Raw genomic sequence first — 18,748 nt, forward strand, 5'->3', positions numbered from 1 at the left:
ACATGAAACCAACAGTGCTTTACCTCTTTCACTCTATTTTATCTAGTTACAGGTTTAGCCATACACAGAAACTCAGATCAAGTCTTTTTTTCCTCATTCCTGTTGGTCTTGCAGATCAGTGTAACAGAGTTGATTTATTGTCATTAGCTGTCATACTGCCTTCTTCCATGTAAACTAGGGAGAGAGAACTTTGTGTAATTCATACCCATTTTTACGAAGGCTCTTGATTTTAACTTGCTCTCTGATATAACAGCAATGAACTCTCGCTGTCAACAAAATGAAATGCCATCACAAAATCCATCTCTAGCATGTGGCATTCTCTGTCCCAACCCTGTCTTTGCCATTTAGGTAGCTTCCAATATACTGGTCGCAGTGGCACTGAATACCTAGTTCCTCTCAAAGTGTAAGTGCTCACTGTTAGAGCCACTCTGATTTGAGACCGTTTAACAACAGTTCTTTACATTTTTAGTAGTTCATATCAATGAACAGTAGCCATGGCTTTCTGTTAAAAGTAAATGTATGCTGAAAAAGCTGACGTGCCTTTTTTCTTGGTTCCCTAGTGATTCCTCACAAGATTGGGCGTGTTATTGAAGGAAGCCCTGCTGATCAGTGTGGGAAGCTGAAAGTGGGAGATCGTATCTCAGCTGTGAATGGACAGTCAATCATAGAGCTCTCCCATGACAGTATAGTGCAACTGATTAAAGATGCAGGCCATGTGGTCACCCTGACTGTCATTGCTGAGGAAGGTAAGGAGAATACATGCCTATTTCTCCCCAGTGCAGACACTAATGTTGGAGCATTATGACAAATGAGCTGCAAGTATTTCACTAAAGCCTGGAATCTGGTTTTATATCTTTCACTAACAAAGTGCAAAGGAGGTAACACAAGGACGTCAGAAGTTTTAGGAGTATGATCCACCTAGTGAGTGGCACAAAGTGAAGTTCTTTGCATTTGCTTGATGGAAGTTGTACACGAATGCAGAGGAGTCAGGGAGGGAATGAGACAGATGCAGAGTTGGCTTTATTGAAAAGACAAGACTTAAGCATTGAGAATCATACTCTCATGAATATGCAGCCATATAGGTCAGAGAGAGAGAGGGAGAGAGAGACAGAGTGGTCATGGCTGGAACTATTCCCCATCCAGCTCTAGCACTTTTCAGGGTGAGAGATCTGAATCCTTGTGTTGAAGAATGGGGAAGAAATTTCCTGCATTCTGTGATGTCAGTGAAAAGTTGGGTTGAATTTCTGATCTTACCTGGAATCCTAGTGCTCTGCTACTGCAGAAATTCACAAGTAGGAGAACCCCTGCCCCAGAATTAAAAGGTTCTTATTGTGGTGGTGCTTTTGCCAGCTAGCCTAGAAAGGCATTGTCAATAGCATGGGGGCCGCTGTACCTCTTGGGCCCTATCAACAAATGGAAATCAAGCACCCTAAAGCTTAGTAAATATCTGATTCTTAGACATGCTTGTCTGCTGGGCACTGTCAGTTTTCTCTTTGCTCTGTGAAAATGCACAGATTTGCCTGATGCTGCATTTCTGGGACATGTTGGAAAAATTTTGTGGCCCTTAGCTCTTCTAAAAATACATTTGGAGAAAAGCCTTGTCTCATCATACAATTCCTGTTTTCTGGGTTTTTTTCTGCCAAGCCTCTCAAGTTGGTAGCAGATTTACATACAAAACAGTCAAATCTTCTAAGCAGGAAAATGATGTGTTGCCATAGTTCCACCTTCAGAGACAGCATTTTCTACTGAAAGCTCCCATGCAGTACTGCTCTCAATACTCTATTCTCTACACAAGTAGTTGACTATAAATATATAAAATCCAATAATTTGAAGAGGGACTGTTTTTCCAACCCTGCTTACTATTGCATTTTTTCTGGATTGCTGCTTGTAGGCTTAATTAAAGTTGCTATAATTATTTTGCCAGTAAGATGGCTTTCTTCGCTCTTGAATAAAATGTAAAGGCAGCATGAGGATAAAGCTAACAGATTATTTCCTCTCATTTCACATTCACTGCAAATATTTAACATGATATCTCAGACTTTCATATAGAATATCAGACTTAATTTACGTACTCATTAATGTTTGAAACTCATTAATGTTCATTTATAAAATCCATTATATTTCAGTGAAATTTTTGTTTTTATCAAGTCTAATTTATTTCAGGCCAGAGAGATGCGGCTCAGAGCAATCATCCTGCTCTTAATGCAGTTGAAGTTTAAGTTGAGGTTATGCTGAAGTCCATTTCTATCTAGTTTATAATCAACCTTCTCTCTGTGATTAATATCTGAATGTAACACCCCTTCTCTCACACCATGTAGAAACACTAATCTTTGCTTCTCTGCATTCATCAGTGAAAGGAGATTTGCAGATAAAATCAAAGAAAAATCATGGACCTGAGTGGGAATCAGTGTTGGAAAAACATGGCAAAAACATATTATAAACCCAGGCCAAAGTGTCTCCGTAGGGGGAAAACCCTCTTCAAGACATATCGTAGCAATAAGGCCGGACAGCCCTTTGAGGAACTCTGCAGGGTCTGGCATAGCTGAGAAATGCAATCTAATTTAATAATCCATACTGAGAAGCAGCAGTATGTTTTCCTTTATCTCAAGGTGCATAATTACTTGTGTGTGTGTTTTGATTTATTACACAGAAATGAATTTACCCCCCTCACTCGTGGCAACACTGGATGGGATACCTGTGATGTTTTTCTGACATAAGCCTTATTTTCAGAGTTGGTAAATGTTCATTCCAGGCTAATGTTTGCCCTTTAAGACCATGGTGTACAATATGCTTTCTGTTCACCACATGAGAGAAATTGAACACCGTGGTGTGGCGAAGCGGCTCATCAGAACCGCATATGTGGTGCACCGCTTGGTGGAACAAGCACACATGGTGGCAGTGGCGGACGTGGCTCCTCCTGTGGTGCGAGCCCTAGCATGGTGGTAGCTCCAGCAGCAGGGGGAGACCTCTGGTGGTGGGGCAGGGCAGCTCATGTGGTGCAGGCAGCCTTTGGCAGCAGTGGGCCAGCTTGCATGATGAGGAGGCTTCCAGTGAGTCCCTGGCAGTTTGCAGGGGTGGTGGGACACTGTGGTAATCTTTAAATTTCTTTTGGACGCAAGTGCTTAAGTTTCTGAAAGCTTTTTGGTGGAATATAGTTTCCTCTGCTGTTTGAGCAGCAGTCACTTTGTATTTCAAAATGTGGATTTTTTTTTAAGTCATTTGATCAGACACATGAAGTAAATGTTTTCTGTGTCAGAGACAGGTTTGCTTTGGGAAAGCTACTAAGGATTTTGTTAAAATGTCATTATAGGATAATTGCCTGTTGATGCTCTTTGAGGAGAGGGAGAACATTCTGATATGCTGGCTGGTAAAATACTGAATAGACTGGTCCTTTCAATAGTTTCAGGAACCATTTGTAACCTTTTAAGAGTGCCTGTGATTGGTCTTCTCCACTATGAATTAACCCTGTCCCATCTGTAGCAGCTGCATGGCCCCTGCTGGATTGGGCTCAAACCCTGTTCAACAGCGGAGCTGGAATAGAGGTGGGGCAGGCATTACGCTGATCTTTTTGTTAAATCACCATGAGATACTGGGGGTGGTGAGGAACAGTCTGCCTGGTGACTGTGCCTAGCTCTGACACTGTCTTTACCAGATCACAATCTAAATGTCTATCCACTTGAGTCGCCAACTTAATCTGTACTGTCGTTCCTAGAATAATGTAGTTTAATGTAGCAGAAAGTCCTTCCATGGGAAGGATGAACTTAACCAAATACCCTCATTTCTGGAACTGATTCTAGAAATCTCCACTCATGCTTTCTGAACCTCTTCAGCACAGCATCAGTCTTGCAGTTTGCTGTCATCCAGCAGAGATGTATTGTGTGTGTTTGGCTGCATAGCACAGACGTGCCCGTAACTTACTGTAAGAAAAACAGAAATTTGGTTTCTTCTGAAATTTTACATTTAAAAACCCTGGTTCTCAGTATGAACAGCTGACAGCGAGAGTTGCTGTTTACTGAGAGGAGTCAGGAATGCTCAACAGCAATTAATCCTCTTGTGTGGCTTGTTACCCTGAGGCAACTCTGGTCTTCTTCCTCGAGTGTCCCCGTGGGTGCTCCATGATAGGTGTCGGGCTCGCCCCGGCGCCGCAGGTCAGATCTTTCCAGCAGTTTCTGCCGGACTGCACATGCGCCGGCGTGCACCGCTCCCTTGCGCTCTCCCGGCCACATGCGCAATCCGGTCCCCGCCAGTTCCTCTTTAACCGCCATCGGCTGCAGATGGAATCCGCTCAGGCTACAGCTTGAGTTAGCGTATTTAATGTTTTTAAAGTGTTTAGAGTTTCTTTTTCAGTCTTTTAGGTTAAGTTAGCTTGTTATTGTTTTCAAAAAAAAAAAAAAAAGAAAGAAAAGAGAGTAAAAACTAAAGTTTTGCAGCCTTAGTAGCAAGCGGAGCAGTGGAGGCCCGGGGACGTAAGGCCATTAGGCCTCCTGCCGTGGCAGGCTGAGTCCGAGAGGGGAACAGGCACAGAGAAGGTGCTAAGTACCCTATTAACAACTCAAAGACTCACCACAATATCCTCTTCAGGATTCAAAAACTGTGAGTCATGTCGCGAAGCGATGCTGGCCTCCAATGGGCACAGTCAGTGCATTAAGTGCCTCTGGGAATCTCATGTCACCCAGAAATGCTCCTTCTGCGCAAAGCTCACAGCCAGAGCAAGGAAGGACAGAGAGATGCGGCTGAAAATGCTGCTCTGTGACAAGGCCCTCCAGCCAGACGCACCGGAGCGGCCTCAGCAGGACGGACCCACAGGGGCCCATAAAAGGAAAGCTGCTTCCCTAACCCCATCAGCGCAAAAAGGGAGGAAACTTTCACCAACCCGATCCCTGCCGGCAACCACAGCAAGCGGGACGGGTGGAGAGCATAGCCCCCAGCCGCAGTCACAGCTGAGCGGCGGCGGCGCGGAGACACACGTGGCAGAGGCTGAGCCTCCGATAATCAAACAGTCGCCCCGCACCGCAGGCAAGGCAGCAGCCAGGCAAGCGCCGGAACGGGCGGCACCGACCCCTGGGGAACCGGCGGTGCAGAGCTCGCAGGCACGCAGCCTGCAGGCACCGGGGGAGACCACCCGCGCAGCACCGCAGCAGAGCGTGCCGAGCGCAGCGCAGACAGCGGGGCCAAGATCCCCGATGCGGAAAGGGGCGGAGCCAGCCCTACAGGGGAGGGGAAAGGCAGCACAGAAAACCTGGCACCGCAGCAGTTCTCCAGACAGGGCCGCAGGGCTACTCGCTCTAAGCCCTCCACTTATGCTGCGGACTCCAATGAGGCGGCAGGGGTCACCTCCAGTATACCCTAAGCCCCCATCCCCGTTCCTACAGCCAGCATCACCGTGGCTCAGACCACCATCGCCCTTCCTGGGCTTTGAACCCCTGGAGTACTGCCACAAATCAGTCTCTCCATTATCTCAATCACCCAGACGATCTCGCTCCCCCAGACGCAGGGGGTATGCGCCTCTAGAGTGGTCCAGGTCTCCATCTCCGGAACAGTGCCCGTGTTGCCATGGTCGCCCCTATCACGTGGGGCATAGACACCATAGGCATACTCCCAGGGACAGATCCCCCCAGACGGTTCAGTATCCCCGAGGGCAATCGCGGACGGGGACGGAAACGCAGATATCTCAGGGGGAGTTGATTCTGGAACCCCGAGATTTTCCCTCACAAGTATCTAGCGAGAGGATGTATCACCGTCAACAGGACCCAGAGGGGTCCAGAGAGGCTTACCCTAGCGGTTCCTCGCTATCTTCCCCTGACAAGGCCACAGCCCCAGGGGACGTCCATCCTCCGGACGATCTCAAACAGTTCCAAGAGCTGTTTAAAAGGGTGGCCTTCACGCAGGGCATCCAAACAGCAGAGGTGCAGGAGAAACACCATAAGCTCCTTAAAAACTTGAAACCTCCGGCCTCTTCCAAAACAGCTATTCCGCTTGATGAAGCAATCATGGAGTCCGCCACAACAATATGGCAGACCCCTGCGTCCACTCCGCCTATAAACAAGAGAGCGCATAAGAAGTACTTTGTCCCGGCGAAGGGCATGGAGTTCCTGTTCAGCCACCCGCAACCAAATTCTCTGGTGGTGGAATCATCTCAACAGAGGTCGAAAACTTCCCAGTACAAGATAGGGGGAACGGACAAAGATGCCAAGAAACTAGAGTTGTTTGGCAGAAAGGTCTACTCCTCCTCTACCCTACTGTTGAGAATGGCGAATTACGCAGCGCATCTAGTGAACCATAATTTCGACAACTACTCCAGGCTGACTTCCCTCATGGACTTGCTTCCAGAGGACAAGAAGCTGGTGCTCAAGGCCATCGTGCAGGAAGGCCACGCAGCCTCGGGGACAGGAGTTCAGATCGCCCTCGACGTAGCAGATACGGCAGCACGCTCAACAGCTACGGCAGTGGTCATGCGCAGGGAGTCCTGGCTCCAGACATCGGGTATCCCGAGGGATCTGCAGGCGAAGATCGTTGATCCCCCAACAAAGACGATACCAATATCAACCACAGCGTCCCCAGTACCACAGGGGCTACGAGCAAGGGCGACATCAACAGCACCAACAGTACAGAACTCCCAGGCGACATTGTCAACAGTGCCGTGCGTCCTCGGGGCAGGGCCAAAGGCCACAAGTTTGACACACAGATGGAGGGCTGCACTATCACTACCATCGCGCAATGTCATCCGAAGCTACTATTCCACCATCGCCTCCGACCATTCTACGACCAGTGGCAAAAGATCACCACAGACAAATGGGTACTGGAGATCATAGCCACGGGTTACGCAATTCCCTTCCAGTCGCTCCCACCGCCACGACCTCCACCCAGACCCCACCTAAAGGACGCCTCCCACAAAGTGAGACTCAAGCAGGAGGTAGACCATCTTATGCTTATAGGGGCAGTGGAAAGAGTGCTGGAGCAACTCTGAGGGAAAGGGTTCTACTCAAGATACTTCCTCACAGAGAAAAAGACAGGAGGCTGGAGGCCCATCCTAGATCTTCGAGGCCTCAAACGGTACTTGCGCAAGCAACGCTTTCGGATGATCACAGTCGCCTCTATGCTTACGGCACTGGATGATGGAGATTGGTTCGCAGCTCTCAACTTACAAGACGCGTATTTCCACATAACTATTCACCTGGCTCACAGGCGTTTTCTCCGGTTCATGGTAGGCAAAGAACATTTTCAGTACAAGGTTCTGCCGTTCGGCCTCTCCTCGGCCCCCAGGGTCTTCACCAAGACCTTGGCAGTGGTGTCAGCCTACCTGCACAGACAGGGGGTGTTTATATTCCCATATCTGGACGACTGCCTACTCAAAGGGGCCTCGAAGGAGGAGGTACTGTGCATGATACGCGTCACAGCAGACACGTTCTCTTCGCTGGGCCTGGTCATCAATCTGGCAAAATCAAAGATAGACCCCGCACAGGACATAGAGTTCATAGGAGCACGCATAAACTCCATCACAGCAAGGGTTTATCTACCAGATGCCCGCTTTCGCGCCATTGGTTCTCTCGTGCAAGTCATCACCTTCAGCCCTACGGTGCCGGTTCTGACATGCTTACAGCTGCTGGGCCACATGGCAGCAGCAACATTTGTGGTACAGAACGCCCGATTGCATATGTGCAGCATGCAGCACTGGCTGGCGAGCGTCTACAAACCGGCAGCACACACCGTCTGCAGGGTGGTGTCGCCCACGACAGAGGTGCGCAGATCCCTGCAATGGTGGGTGAACCCCAAGAACATGCTAAAAGGGGTGCCCTTTCACCAACCACAAATATCTGTTTTTTCTCACTACCGACACCTCCCACATAGGGTGGGGAGCACACGTGGGCGAAAAGGTGACTCAAGGGCTGTGGTCCTCCACGGAACAGTCACTGCACATAAATATACTGGAGCTCAGAGCAGTGTTGAACGCCTGCAAACACTTTAGAGACCATATACAAGGCAAAGTAGTCGGGATCAGTACAGACAATACCTCCACCATGTTTTATATAAATCGGCAAGGAGGGGCTCGGTCCCGTGCCTTATGTGCGGAAGCAGTCCAATTGTGGAACTGGTGCGTCGCCAACAATATTACCTTGAAAGCCTCGTATTTACCAGGCACTTGCAATGTGAAGGCAGACCAGCTGAGCAGGCACTTCGCACTCACACACGAGTGGCAGATCCGTTCCGATTTTTCACGCATGGGGTTTTCCCCAGGTAGACCTGTCTGCCACTCAACGCAACAAGAAGTGCCCACAATACGGCTCCAGGGCAGGACTGGGACGGGGGTCCCTGGGGCACACATTCGCGATCTCGTGGAGGGACCCCCTGCTCTACACATTTCCTCCCACAGTGCTTATCCACAAAGTCTTGTAGAAAGCCAGGAGAGAGAGAGAGCCCGAATGATCCTAGTAGTCCCAACGTGGGATCGACGGCAATGGTTCCCCTTACTCCTGCGCATGTTGGACCGTCCACCGATGCCCCTCCCGGTGGCGCCAGCTCTGCTCACGCAAGCCCAGGGGTCCATAGTGCATCCACACCCCCGAGGCCTGCGACTGCAAGCATGGTTAATCCATGGCTCAGCTCGCTAGAGAGCACGTGTACTGAGGGAGTGCAACAAGTCCAAGAAAGTAGCAGGAGGACTTCCACCAGGAAGACCTATAAGCAAAAACGGACTCAATTCACTGCATGGTGTTCTACCAAGCAATTAGCCCCCCTTGCTGCGCCTATACCTGTAATACTAGAGTATTTACTGGACCTCAAGAGAGGCGGACTCTCCCTATCCTCGTTGAAGGTCCACCTTGCCGCTATATCGGCTTTCAGACATGAAGAGGAAGGGCACACGGTGTTTGCCCATCCCATGGTTACCAGGTTCCTCAAAGGGCTGGTAAACCTATACCCCCCTCGGAAACCGCTTCCACCTTCGTGGAGCTTGGACCTGGTGCTTAATGTGCTAACGGGACCACCGTTTGAACCCTTAGCCACGGTTTCCCTCCGTCTCCTTACGATAAAGACGACCTTCCTTCTTGCAATCAAGTCAGCTTGCAGGGTGAGCGAGCTTGCAGCAGTTATGGCAGTGCCACCCTGCACAGTATTTTCCAAGGAGGCGGTAACCTTACGGCTGCATCCAGCCTTTGTTCCCAAAGTTTCTTCAGAGTTTCATATTAACGAACCTATAGTTTTACCCTCATTTTATCCAAAGCCTCATAACTCCAACAAAGAGGCGCGCCTACACCTCCTGGACGTGAGGAGGGCGCTGGCTTTCTATATAGACAGGACTAAGTCCTTCTGGAAAACGGATAGACTCCTAGTCTCTCTCGCTCCCAAATCAAAAGGAGAAGGTCTCTCTTTGCAGAGAATCTCGAAGCACATCGTATCCTGCATAACAATGTGCTACGAACTTAGAAAGACTCCTTTGCTGGCCTCGCCTAGGGCTCACTCCACTAGGGTGGTGGCGGCATCAACAGCCTTTTTCAAGGGCATTGCGCTAAAAGACATTTGCAGAGCGGTGACCTGGTCATCCTATGACACCTTTGCCAAGCATTATGCCCTTCACAGGGTATTCCAAGAGGATACCCGTCTCTCGACAGCAGTCCTCTCGGGGACAAGCTGCACATAAACCAATTACCCACCTCCTATCTTGGGTTACTGCTGGGTAGTCACCTATCGTGGAGCACCCACGGGGACACTCGAGGAAGAAAGAGAAGTTACTCACTGTAGTAACGATGGTTCTTCGAGATGTGTCCCCGTGGGTGCTCCACCACCCGCCCATCCTCCCCGCTTCGGATCTCTGTTTAGTATTTTTCAGGAGCATCTGAGGCGGTTGGTCAAGGAACTGGCGAGGACCGGATTGCGCACGTGGCCGGGAGCGCGCAAGGGAGCGGCGCACGCGCGGTCCAGCAGAAACTGCTGGAAAGATCCGACCTGCGGAGCCGGGGCGATCCCGACACCTATCGTGGAGCACCCACGGGGACACATCTCGAAGAACCATCGTTACTACGGTGAGTAACTTCTCTTTTAGAGGTCTGTCTGTCTGTAATTGTATTTCATTTGACTTTATTAGAACCCCGTGGCCCTCCTTCAGGAACAAATTCTGCCAGACAAAGTCCAGCCCCACAGCACAGACCTATGGGAACACCCTCAGCCAACCCTGCAACAGCAGACAGGTAGGATGCCTTTATTTTGAGACAGATGGGAACCAAAAATGAACAAAGAATAAGCCTGGATGGTGTGGTAGTGCAGCAGTGAGGGGAAAGGAGGTACATTGCCTGTATCCTGCAGCAAGCCCTCATCTTAGCACATGGGAGCATCAACCAGGGCAATGCATTTGACTGCATCTAAAAATGGCAGAACCATTCCATCATTCTGAGGATCTCACTGGAGCTTTTACATTGTGAGCAATTGTTGCCTCAGTAATAGCTTGGCCCTTATCTCATTTTGCTGCTATGCCCTGTCTTTGGTACACACTGTGGTGATGTGTGATACAGAGTATGCTCACTCATAACTAAAAACTGTCCTTATCCTGTTTAAAGGAGGAAGGGTGTCTGCTGAAGGGGTTGAGTAGAAATTGGATATGTCATTCCTGTATGGCTAGGCTGTTCAGTGCCACCAAAAATCAGAAGACAGATATTTAAGGCTAGCTCTGATCAGAGGTGATACTTCATCCCTTCAGCACTCTTAGACCAAGGAGTGACAACTTCTTAGTGGAAATCACGCAGTAAAATCCCAATCAACAAACGGCTTATGAGATCCCAGAGATGTTGACAGTGGGGAAGGTGTTTAAACGGCTACCCCGTTGCCAAGTTTCACAGCCAATGTATGTTCTGTACCACAATGAATAGATGTCCATGTTAGATTTTCTGTTTTCCCCACATCAGCCATACCCTGTTTGTGTTGTAGCACTTACCCTGGGCACTACTGCAAGTAGCTGTGTGAATGACCTGTTCTTATCTGCTACAGTTAAAAAATCGCCCTGATGCTGACATAGCACCATTCTTAGCAGTTATGTGATCATTTTCTGGATGGTGCGCACTGATTTTGTTTAATCATTGTGATGGTGGCAGAGTGTCAGGGATTAAATCCTCAAGAGTGATTTGTTTCCAGGATTTTGCATGTTTGTTACCTTATGCAGAAGTACCTGATCACATTCTGTATGTGATTTGGGGACACTTGAGCTCATGTTTAACAGGATGTTTATAGACTGTTGAGACTGTCACCTGTGAGGGAGGAGAGAGGGTTTCTATCCAAACAAGGACAGAGCACAGAATACAGAGAGTAAAACTGAACTGCTACTTTTTGTACCCTTTCAACCTTTCGGTTCAGAGAAGACTCTAGTGTCAGATGTTCCTAATTCGGGATGAAACAGCTGATCCAACCTCTTCTGCCCACCAACAGACTGATAATTGATGGTTCACTGTTGAAAGTGCTGCAGTGGGTTAAAGTTATAAATTACGGATAAAAAAACAATTTCCAAATACCTTTTGAAATGTATAAACTTTGCATAAGAAAATGCTATTGTACAATTGATTTTTCTTCCATTTACAGGGGAATCGCAGAAGATGAAGCTGAAAGAGAACCTTCCAACAGTTACAGGCTTCTCTGGCCTGAGCATAAGTACTTGTCCCAGCCTGATGGCAATGTTCTCTCGGTTGTAGGCAGCCGTCATTCTCAGGTAGGCGTTTATCCTTAGTAGTCAGGAGTCTCTGCAAGATCCTGGTGTTATTGAACTTCTTTGCCACTGACATTTGTATGCTAATAGTATGGGATAAACTTTCCCTTAAGAGGTATGGTACTGAGAAGACGCTTTATGTGAAGAATGTGCTGCTGACTAGCCATGTGTCTAACAGTAGGGAAGATAAGATTTGCTAACACTTCATATTTTTGTTATAAATTTAGTCCTGTTTAATGTTACTGATCATTATAGTTATGAAAGAAACAACAAACCTGTGTAATTTAACTATGCTAAAATTTTGGGAACATTCTATTATGGAAAAACAGTTCCTACATACATAAACTACAGCTCTGCAGATTTTGGCTGGGTACAGTTGCCTCATACTGAACTGTGAGTTTGATGAATCAGGTTAAATTGCATGTTACACTTAATGAAAACCACATCCCTGTTTAGCTTTGTATTAACACCTGGCCTGTATGTGAAACTGAAATGATTCCTCTGGTTTTATTAAATTTCCTTTCCTGAAAATGTTGGAAATTTATAATGAGTTAAAATTCCTCAGTTCACAATTGTTCTCCTTGCTTATTTCATTCTTATGCAGAGTCTTGGCTGTTATCCAGTGGAACTGGAAAGAGGCCCTCGAGGTTTTGGATTCAGTCTTCGTGGAGGAAAGGAGTACAACATGGGCTTATTCATTCTTCGACTAGCTGAAGATGGGCCTGCCATTAAGGATGGAAGAATTCATGTGAGTGTCAGAGATCACTGATGACTTCAAAGATGTTAATTACCCACATAAGGAATTTGTTTCCCTGAGTGGTTAGTCTCAGCACACACAGAACAGTTACTTACACTGCTGCCAGAGTAAGAGTCATAATTGCAGAGATGTAGCAAACTGTGTTGATAGTTTTAATATTTCAGGAAATAAATTTTACAGCAACATATTAGGGGGAAAGAAAACTGCTCTTTGTGCAGCACTGACACTCCCCAAGAAAGCTAGAAGCCATCTCCTCTAAAGTCATAATGATAGATGTTTCCAATGATGAAGTCTTCTTTATAGCCAGTAGTCTGCCAGAATGTGTGTGTTTTGAAGCTCAGATTAAAAATAACACAATGAAATGCAAGTTGGTTGGACAGTTCCCAGAACACGGGTAAATGTGGGTTTGTGAGAGCACCTAAACCTTCTGCTTTTCTATTCAGCTTTCATTGTTCATAGGATTTTAAAATGTTTCCAAACCAAGCTCCTTTCCTACCAAGAGATACTAATGTTAATTCTTGTGTGCTGTGTCTCAGGATCTCCATGTTTAAATACTGTCTCCTAAACAAACCAAATCTGTGCAAAGGCGGCAGGGTGGCAACAAATGCTATTCGGTAAATACTGTCCCTCAAATGATGCTTTACTGATTGGAGCCTCGAACGAAGAATCAGGCACTCTTGAGCTCTGATTCCATTCCTACTAGTGACATGGCTCATACCCCCTTTACACAAGTTACGCCATCTTTTTTTGGTGTCAGTTTTCTAGTCAGTAAAACGATGCTAATCATCAACTACTTTTAAGGGCCAGTGTCAGGCTTAATTGGATGCAAAATTCTAACTAATGTGCTGATTCTTACCATTTACAATAATTAGTAACAGAGAGGTGGCTGTGTGAGTCTGTACTCCAACAAAGCAAAGCAGCAGAAATGTCGCACTTAAAAGACGAACAAAATGATTTATTCAGTGATGAGCTTTTGTGGGACAGACGCACTTCTTCAGATTGATTTCATTCCCAATACAGACTGACATAAATACAGAGGACCAAAAAAGGAAAAGAAAAAAATTGTAATAAAAACTGACAAATCAAATAGGATAGAAGGAAGGGCTGAGAGGTGGGGGATGTTAATTGTCCTGTCTGAAATAATTATTTGTCTGTTTTTATTGCAATTTTTTTTTTGGTCCTCCGTATTTGTCAGTCTGTATTGGAAATTAAATCGATCTGAAGAAGTGGGTCTGTCCCATGAAAGCTCATCACCGAATAAACCATTTTGTTAACCTAATTAATTATTTTCAAGACTTTCTTATGCTTGGGAGATTGCTTGAGTCTTAGGGCCGTGCTTCTGTTTTCTCTTGCACTACCCTTTTAAGTGGGATTATGCTAAGCTACAGAGCTTTGCTTTCAAGTTGCCAGCAGCTGAAGACTTCTCAGGTTGAAGTCTTGGACTTCCATTGGAGAAATTTCACAGCAGTAAACAGAATCAAATATATGCAATTCCCTGAACTCTGGCTGTGTTCAGCTTTATAAACTCTGTCTACTGTAGACATTGTTTGAGCTCTGTTCTCAAAAATGACCCCAGCACACTTTGCTGTTTTTTCCGGTAGATCTTTTGTCCCAAAGAGTGGGGGTGGGCAGGAGGGTAAACCTGACTGAGGCTTTTCAAATGCTCTTCCTCACGCTGGAACCTCTTTGTTTTGTTCTACTACTTATGTGACATTCTCATTTCTCCAACAATCCAATAGGTCAGGCCTAAGAGCTCTTCTTCCTCTCAACAGAGAGAAAGCAAAACTATGGTGTCCTCCCTTCTCGTCCCTTAAAGGCACTTTCACTGGATGATGGCATCCAGCTCTTTCATGTTTCCCTGCAGATGCTGTTCAGCGAAAATAAGGGATGCGTTTGGTTTTAGCAGGGTTCCCTTCATGGTTAGCAGTCTGCTTGGAGCAGCCCGCTATTATGGTTAGCAGTCTGCTATGGAGCCAGGTAGTGTTCCGTTTTAGAGCTCCATGCTAGCTGGCTGCCACACAGGGGAAGTTGGCTAAGCCGTTTCCCTCTGGATTAGCTGGCTGTTTTAAAAGCTGTTCACATGCTTGAAGCACTCAGTCTCACACCTGAACTACAGAATCCTGAAAAATGAGTTCCTAAGGAAACAGCCTCATCCCTGTGCCCTGGCAGCAGGAGGTGTTCCCCAAGCCTTTGAAAGGGAAAAAGGTTGGTGAATTTGCTTTCTGTGCCCACTGGGCTCTGATCATGCATTTCCCTAGATAAGACTGGCACCTGTTTATCATCGTACATCTTCAGCAGTGGTAGCACTAATGTAGGCAGACAGCTGAGTCCCATCAGTATCAGTGTTTTCAATGATTAGGCCAGTGGAGCCATCCCCACTGGAATCTTAAGCCCCAAGGACCATCAAGCCTGAAGAGAAGGTAGTGGTGTTACATGCCATGCATTGGAAAATATTTGCAACCATCTCTAATGGTACCTGAATATTACAAGGGCCACTTCTCATAGCTGCTGCTGCAGAGCTGAGAGATGAAAGGAAATAATGATCATGACAAAACATAGTGTGACATTTTAGTGAAAACGGAGCTGGTTCTGGACTGCGGCAGCAGGAGGTACCTCCAGATTCTCCCTGGCCAGAGCAGCATGCCTGAGTGCCTAAATAAGCTGACTGACTATTCTGTGCTCTCCTGTCTTCCCAGCTCAAGTCCTGAAATGGCCCTATGCCTTCCCCACACCTAATTTAAATTATATTTTCAGAGGGAGCCTTGATATGGACAGGAGCTCAAATAAACTAGTTTGTAGCAGGTTTGAACATTAAATAGTAAATTGTCACCTTTACCCGATGTTTTCCAAATGGGTTTGTGTTCTTTTAATTCATTTATGATTGTATTAGCTCTCCATGATCACAGGAGTCTGTATGGGACTGTGTTAGACTTTCACTTCTGCAATAGTAACTAATTACTTTCTTCAGGAAAACTTTATGGAATTGACCCAAGGTACATGTGCTATGAGCTGCAACATTAATGCAATAGTGCCACCTAATGGAAAATCGGTTTCATTTCAAGATGGACCTCATGGTTTCTCACGGGTTAGAACCCAAATGCTTTCTGATATCCATTATCTGTTTCGTGCAAATTAACAAATGTGTGTCTTTAAAGATGATGTCTCACTAATCAGGAATGAGCTAGTATTGTCATACAGTGATCTCTCCCACTCAGAATAAATCCTTTCTTAATAGGAGACATATGCTGCCCCCAACCCCCACCATCCCTCCCCCCCCACCAAAAAAAATTTGATATGCAGCTTCCTCTGATTTAAAGCAATGCCAGGGTTGGTTGTACCAGAAGAATGGGATGGCTGCCTCTAAAACCACACACAGAGTATACAATCACCAAGTCAAGTAAACTCATCAAAATCAACATTACTCAGGGTTTGTCCCCGCTAAGCCAAGGTATCAGTGCTGCACTGATCAATCCACTAGCTGTCAATTTATCATGTCTGCTTAGATATATCAAGTCTCCAAATGCTCTCCTGTCAACGCTGGTACTCCAGCAACATTAGAAGAGTAGCTGGCATTGACAGGAGCGCATCCCCCTCTGACCTTGCTGTTTGCAAGGCACCACTGTGTCAGCTAAAGCAAACTGCTTGTGTAGGTGAAGTAGATTGACACAGGGATTAGTGTACACAAGGCCAGAGTAATGTTGAAAGAGACTGAACCCAGCTAAGCTAGAAAATAAGATGAACCTGGATGAGAATTGCTTCTCAGTTTACAGAAGGGAGATGAACAAAGAAATTAGGAGCAGCGCTTTGTATTGGCATAGGTAAATCAATGCTTAAAGTTTAAAAACTAGAAGAAAATGTTATTAGAAACCAAACTGACTGTCGCCCTTTTTGATAAACCATAGTGAATGAGTTTATAGGAAAGAAGAAAAAACACAATAGAATCCCCATTTTTTTAAAAATAGCTAATTAGATAAACAATCCCTTTTTAAAGAAATCTGAAATAAAAATTAACTTCACAAAAATAACTTGTTTTGCAAAAACACAATTATTTAAATAAAGCATCTACATTTTCCTTTTATGAGCTCCTTCCCCCCTCCCCCCCCCCCCCCAAAAAAAAAAAAAAAAAACAACTTAAGGACCTGAGCAATGCAGGGTGAATCTGCTAGTATTAAATAAGCAAGTTTGGCTGCTTATTAATTGTAGAAGGAGATTCATAATAATTGTAGAATAGATTCATAATCTATTTTAAGCACCTACACAACATGATTTCAAGTAGCTACATGTTGCATGTTTGTATCAGAGCATCAACAAATTACTTCTCTAGAGCAAAAATGTATTGGAGATGAGGGATGTATCTGTTGAACAGAAGATTCATTTCAAGGACATGAGAGATTTCCGTGAAGCCAGCTCAGCAGAGTATCTACATGAAGAACTCATTGAACAGCCAGCTCGTTGAATTGTATGAATTTTATACATTAGTAGCTTTAGGATCACTGGTGCTAGAACTGAGTACAGGTTTCAAATAAGGGAAAGGACTCGGGAAAAGAGAAGCTGTAGTTAGGCTTTTCTTAAATTGAAGGAGGATCCAGGTTCAGTAGCAGCTTTTCATGAAGTTTAACCTGTCTGTTGTCTTTTCAGGTTGGTGACCAGATTGTTGAAATCAATGGTGAACCCACCCAAGGTATCACTCATACACGAGCTATTGAGCTGATTCAAGCAGGAGGAAATAAAGTTATTCTTCTTCTGAGACCAGGGACTGGCTTAATACCAGATCATGGTGAGTTACAGATTTGCGCCAGTTTGTCTGGATGGGATTCCAGGAGATGGAGGGGGAAATGGGAAGGTGGCTAAAATAAATATCTGAAAAGGCTGGATGCTGTTTTGCTGGTACACTAAGAGCATTTAGGAATATCAAGCCATTTCTGCTGATGAGCTGCCTGTTTTCATACAAGCACAAAGAATGGGGCCAGAAAAAAAAACTCTTCAGCAAAATAACTGTATTATGTGGCAATACCTGGGAAGAAATGTTTTTACAAGTATTCCTTATTTGGTTTGATGGTGCCTGTCTATTTCCAACTTGATTTCTGTGCCCCTCCACACATATAGTAATTAAAGGCATTAATTTAATTTTACATTAGAATAAAAATGTCATGGTGTCGTTAAAGGGCTTCTGTGAAAATTCACAGCAAAGATGATTATTTCTGTGGTGCATTAGTTTCTCTTATGAATCTTCTAAACTATAACATCAGTTTTTTCAAAACCAGCTTCTGAAGGAAAAGTGAAAGTTTTGTTCTTGGAGTAGAAAACATTAACAGTCACTATTTGCTGTTGGATGTGCAAAACCAAGCACAAATCGACAGGCATATTGCTTGGGCAGAAATGCCTGCAAGAGCTTAAAACAGTGTTTTAGAACTGATTAAAATTTGAGTCTGACTTTAGGGCATGCTCCAACATCACAAATCAAAACTGCGTGTGGTTGTTGAAATATTTCAAAGGAGAGCATTTTGAGAGAGAGAGAATTTATTCCTCCCACTGCCAGTTATATCCTTTTGGTCCTTTGCAGTTGCTGTCAGGCTTTTACCACAAAAGTATTTAAACTATGTAAGGATCCTCCTCCTGGCATAACAGCTCTGTAGTAAAATTGAAACAGAGCCACTTTCCTCTTACAAAAGCCCATGCTTTTCATGAATTAAAGCCCGCCACTTGAACTTTCAAGCATACATTATCTTCTGCAAATTTGTCTGGAGCATTCTAGCATACAGTGGAAGATTCTTCATCTGCTTAAAGAGAAATTGCTCAAAAATGGTTATTCTTATATTATTCCCTTCTCCTGAAATCAGGTAGAGAAAAACTTTTTTTGGAACATGATGGTTCTAAAAAAGCACTGCCAAGTTGCACTGGAGCAAAGTTTATCTCTGAATTTTCAGGTAGGAAGACAAGCTGCAGCTACGCTACTTTCCCTTCTGGAAGGGAAATGCAAATGAGGCACTGATTTACATATTGAATGCTGCTTGCTGTTCCCGATGTGCTGTTTCACAGGCAGGGAGGAGAGACAAGCACTATGGGTGCAGTTCATTTGAAAGGAAACCTGGCTTTCGAAAGCACCCTTCTTCCTCATTTTTCAGGAAGAAAGGTTCTTTCAAAAATGGGGTTTGTTTTCAGTGGAACCCCATCTACACTGCTTGGTTTGTTTCCCAAAAAAGGCACTTCTAGAACAATGAGTGGCTGCTATTATGCAAATAAGGCACACAGCATGTAAATCAGAACCTCATTTGCATTCCCCTTCCAAAAGGGGAGTGTAGTGT

The 18,748-nt window shown here is 45.4% G+C and overlaps 1 protein-coding gene across 5 annotated transcripts in view; it reads left to right on the forward strand.

Moving 5' to 3' along the window:
* MAGI3 (membrane associated guanylate kinase, WW and PDZ domain containing 3) overlaps positions 1-18,748 on the forward strand; it is a 194,052-nt gene that overhangs the window by 171,285 nt on the left and 4,019 nt on the right. For all 5 annotated transcript variants that reach the window (XM_074977889.1, XM_074977890.1, XM_074977892.1 and 2 more), the window contains 5 exons: positions 561-746; positions 10,082-10,184; positions 11,563-11,689; positions 12,291-12,434; positions 17,082-17,220. In XM_074977889.1, coding sequence (XP_074833990.1) covers positions 561-746; positions 10,082-10,184; positions 11,563-11,689; positions 12,291-12,434; positions 17,082-17,220 — 699 coding nt within the window. The remainder of the gene's footprint in view (positions 1-560; positions 747-10,081; positions 10,185-11,562; positions 11,690-12,290; positions 12,435-17,081; positions 17,221-18,748) is intronic.

This window comes from Carettochelys insculpta, chromosome 26, assembly GCF_033958435.1.
Source record: "Carettochelys insculpta isolate YL-2023 chromosome 26, ASM3395843v1, whole genome shotgun sequence".
NCBI lineage: Eukaryota > Metazoa > Chordata > Testudines > Carettochelyidae > Carettochelys > Carettochelys insculpta.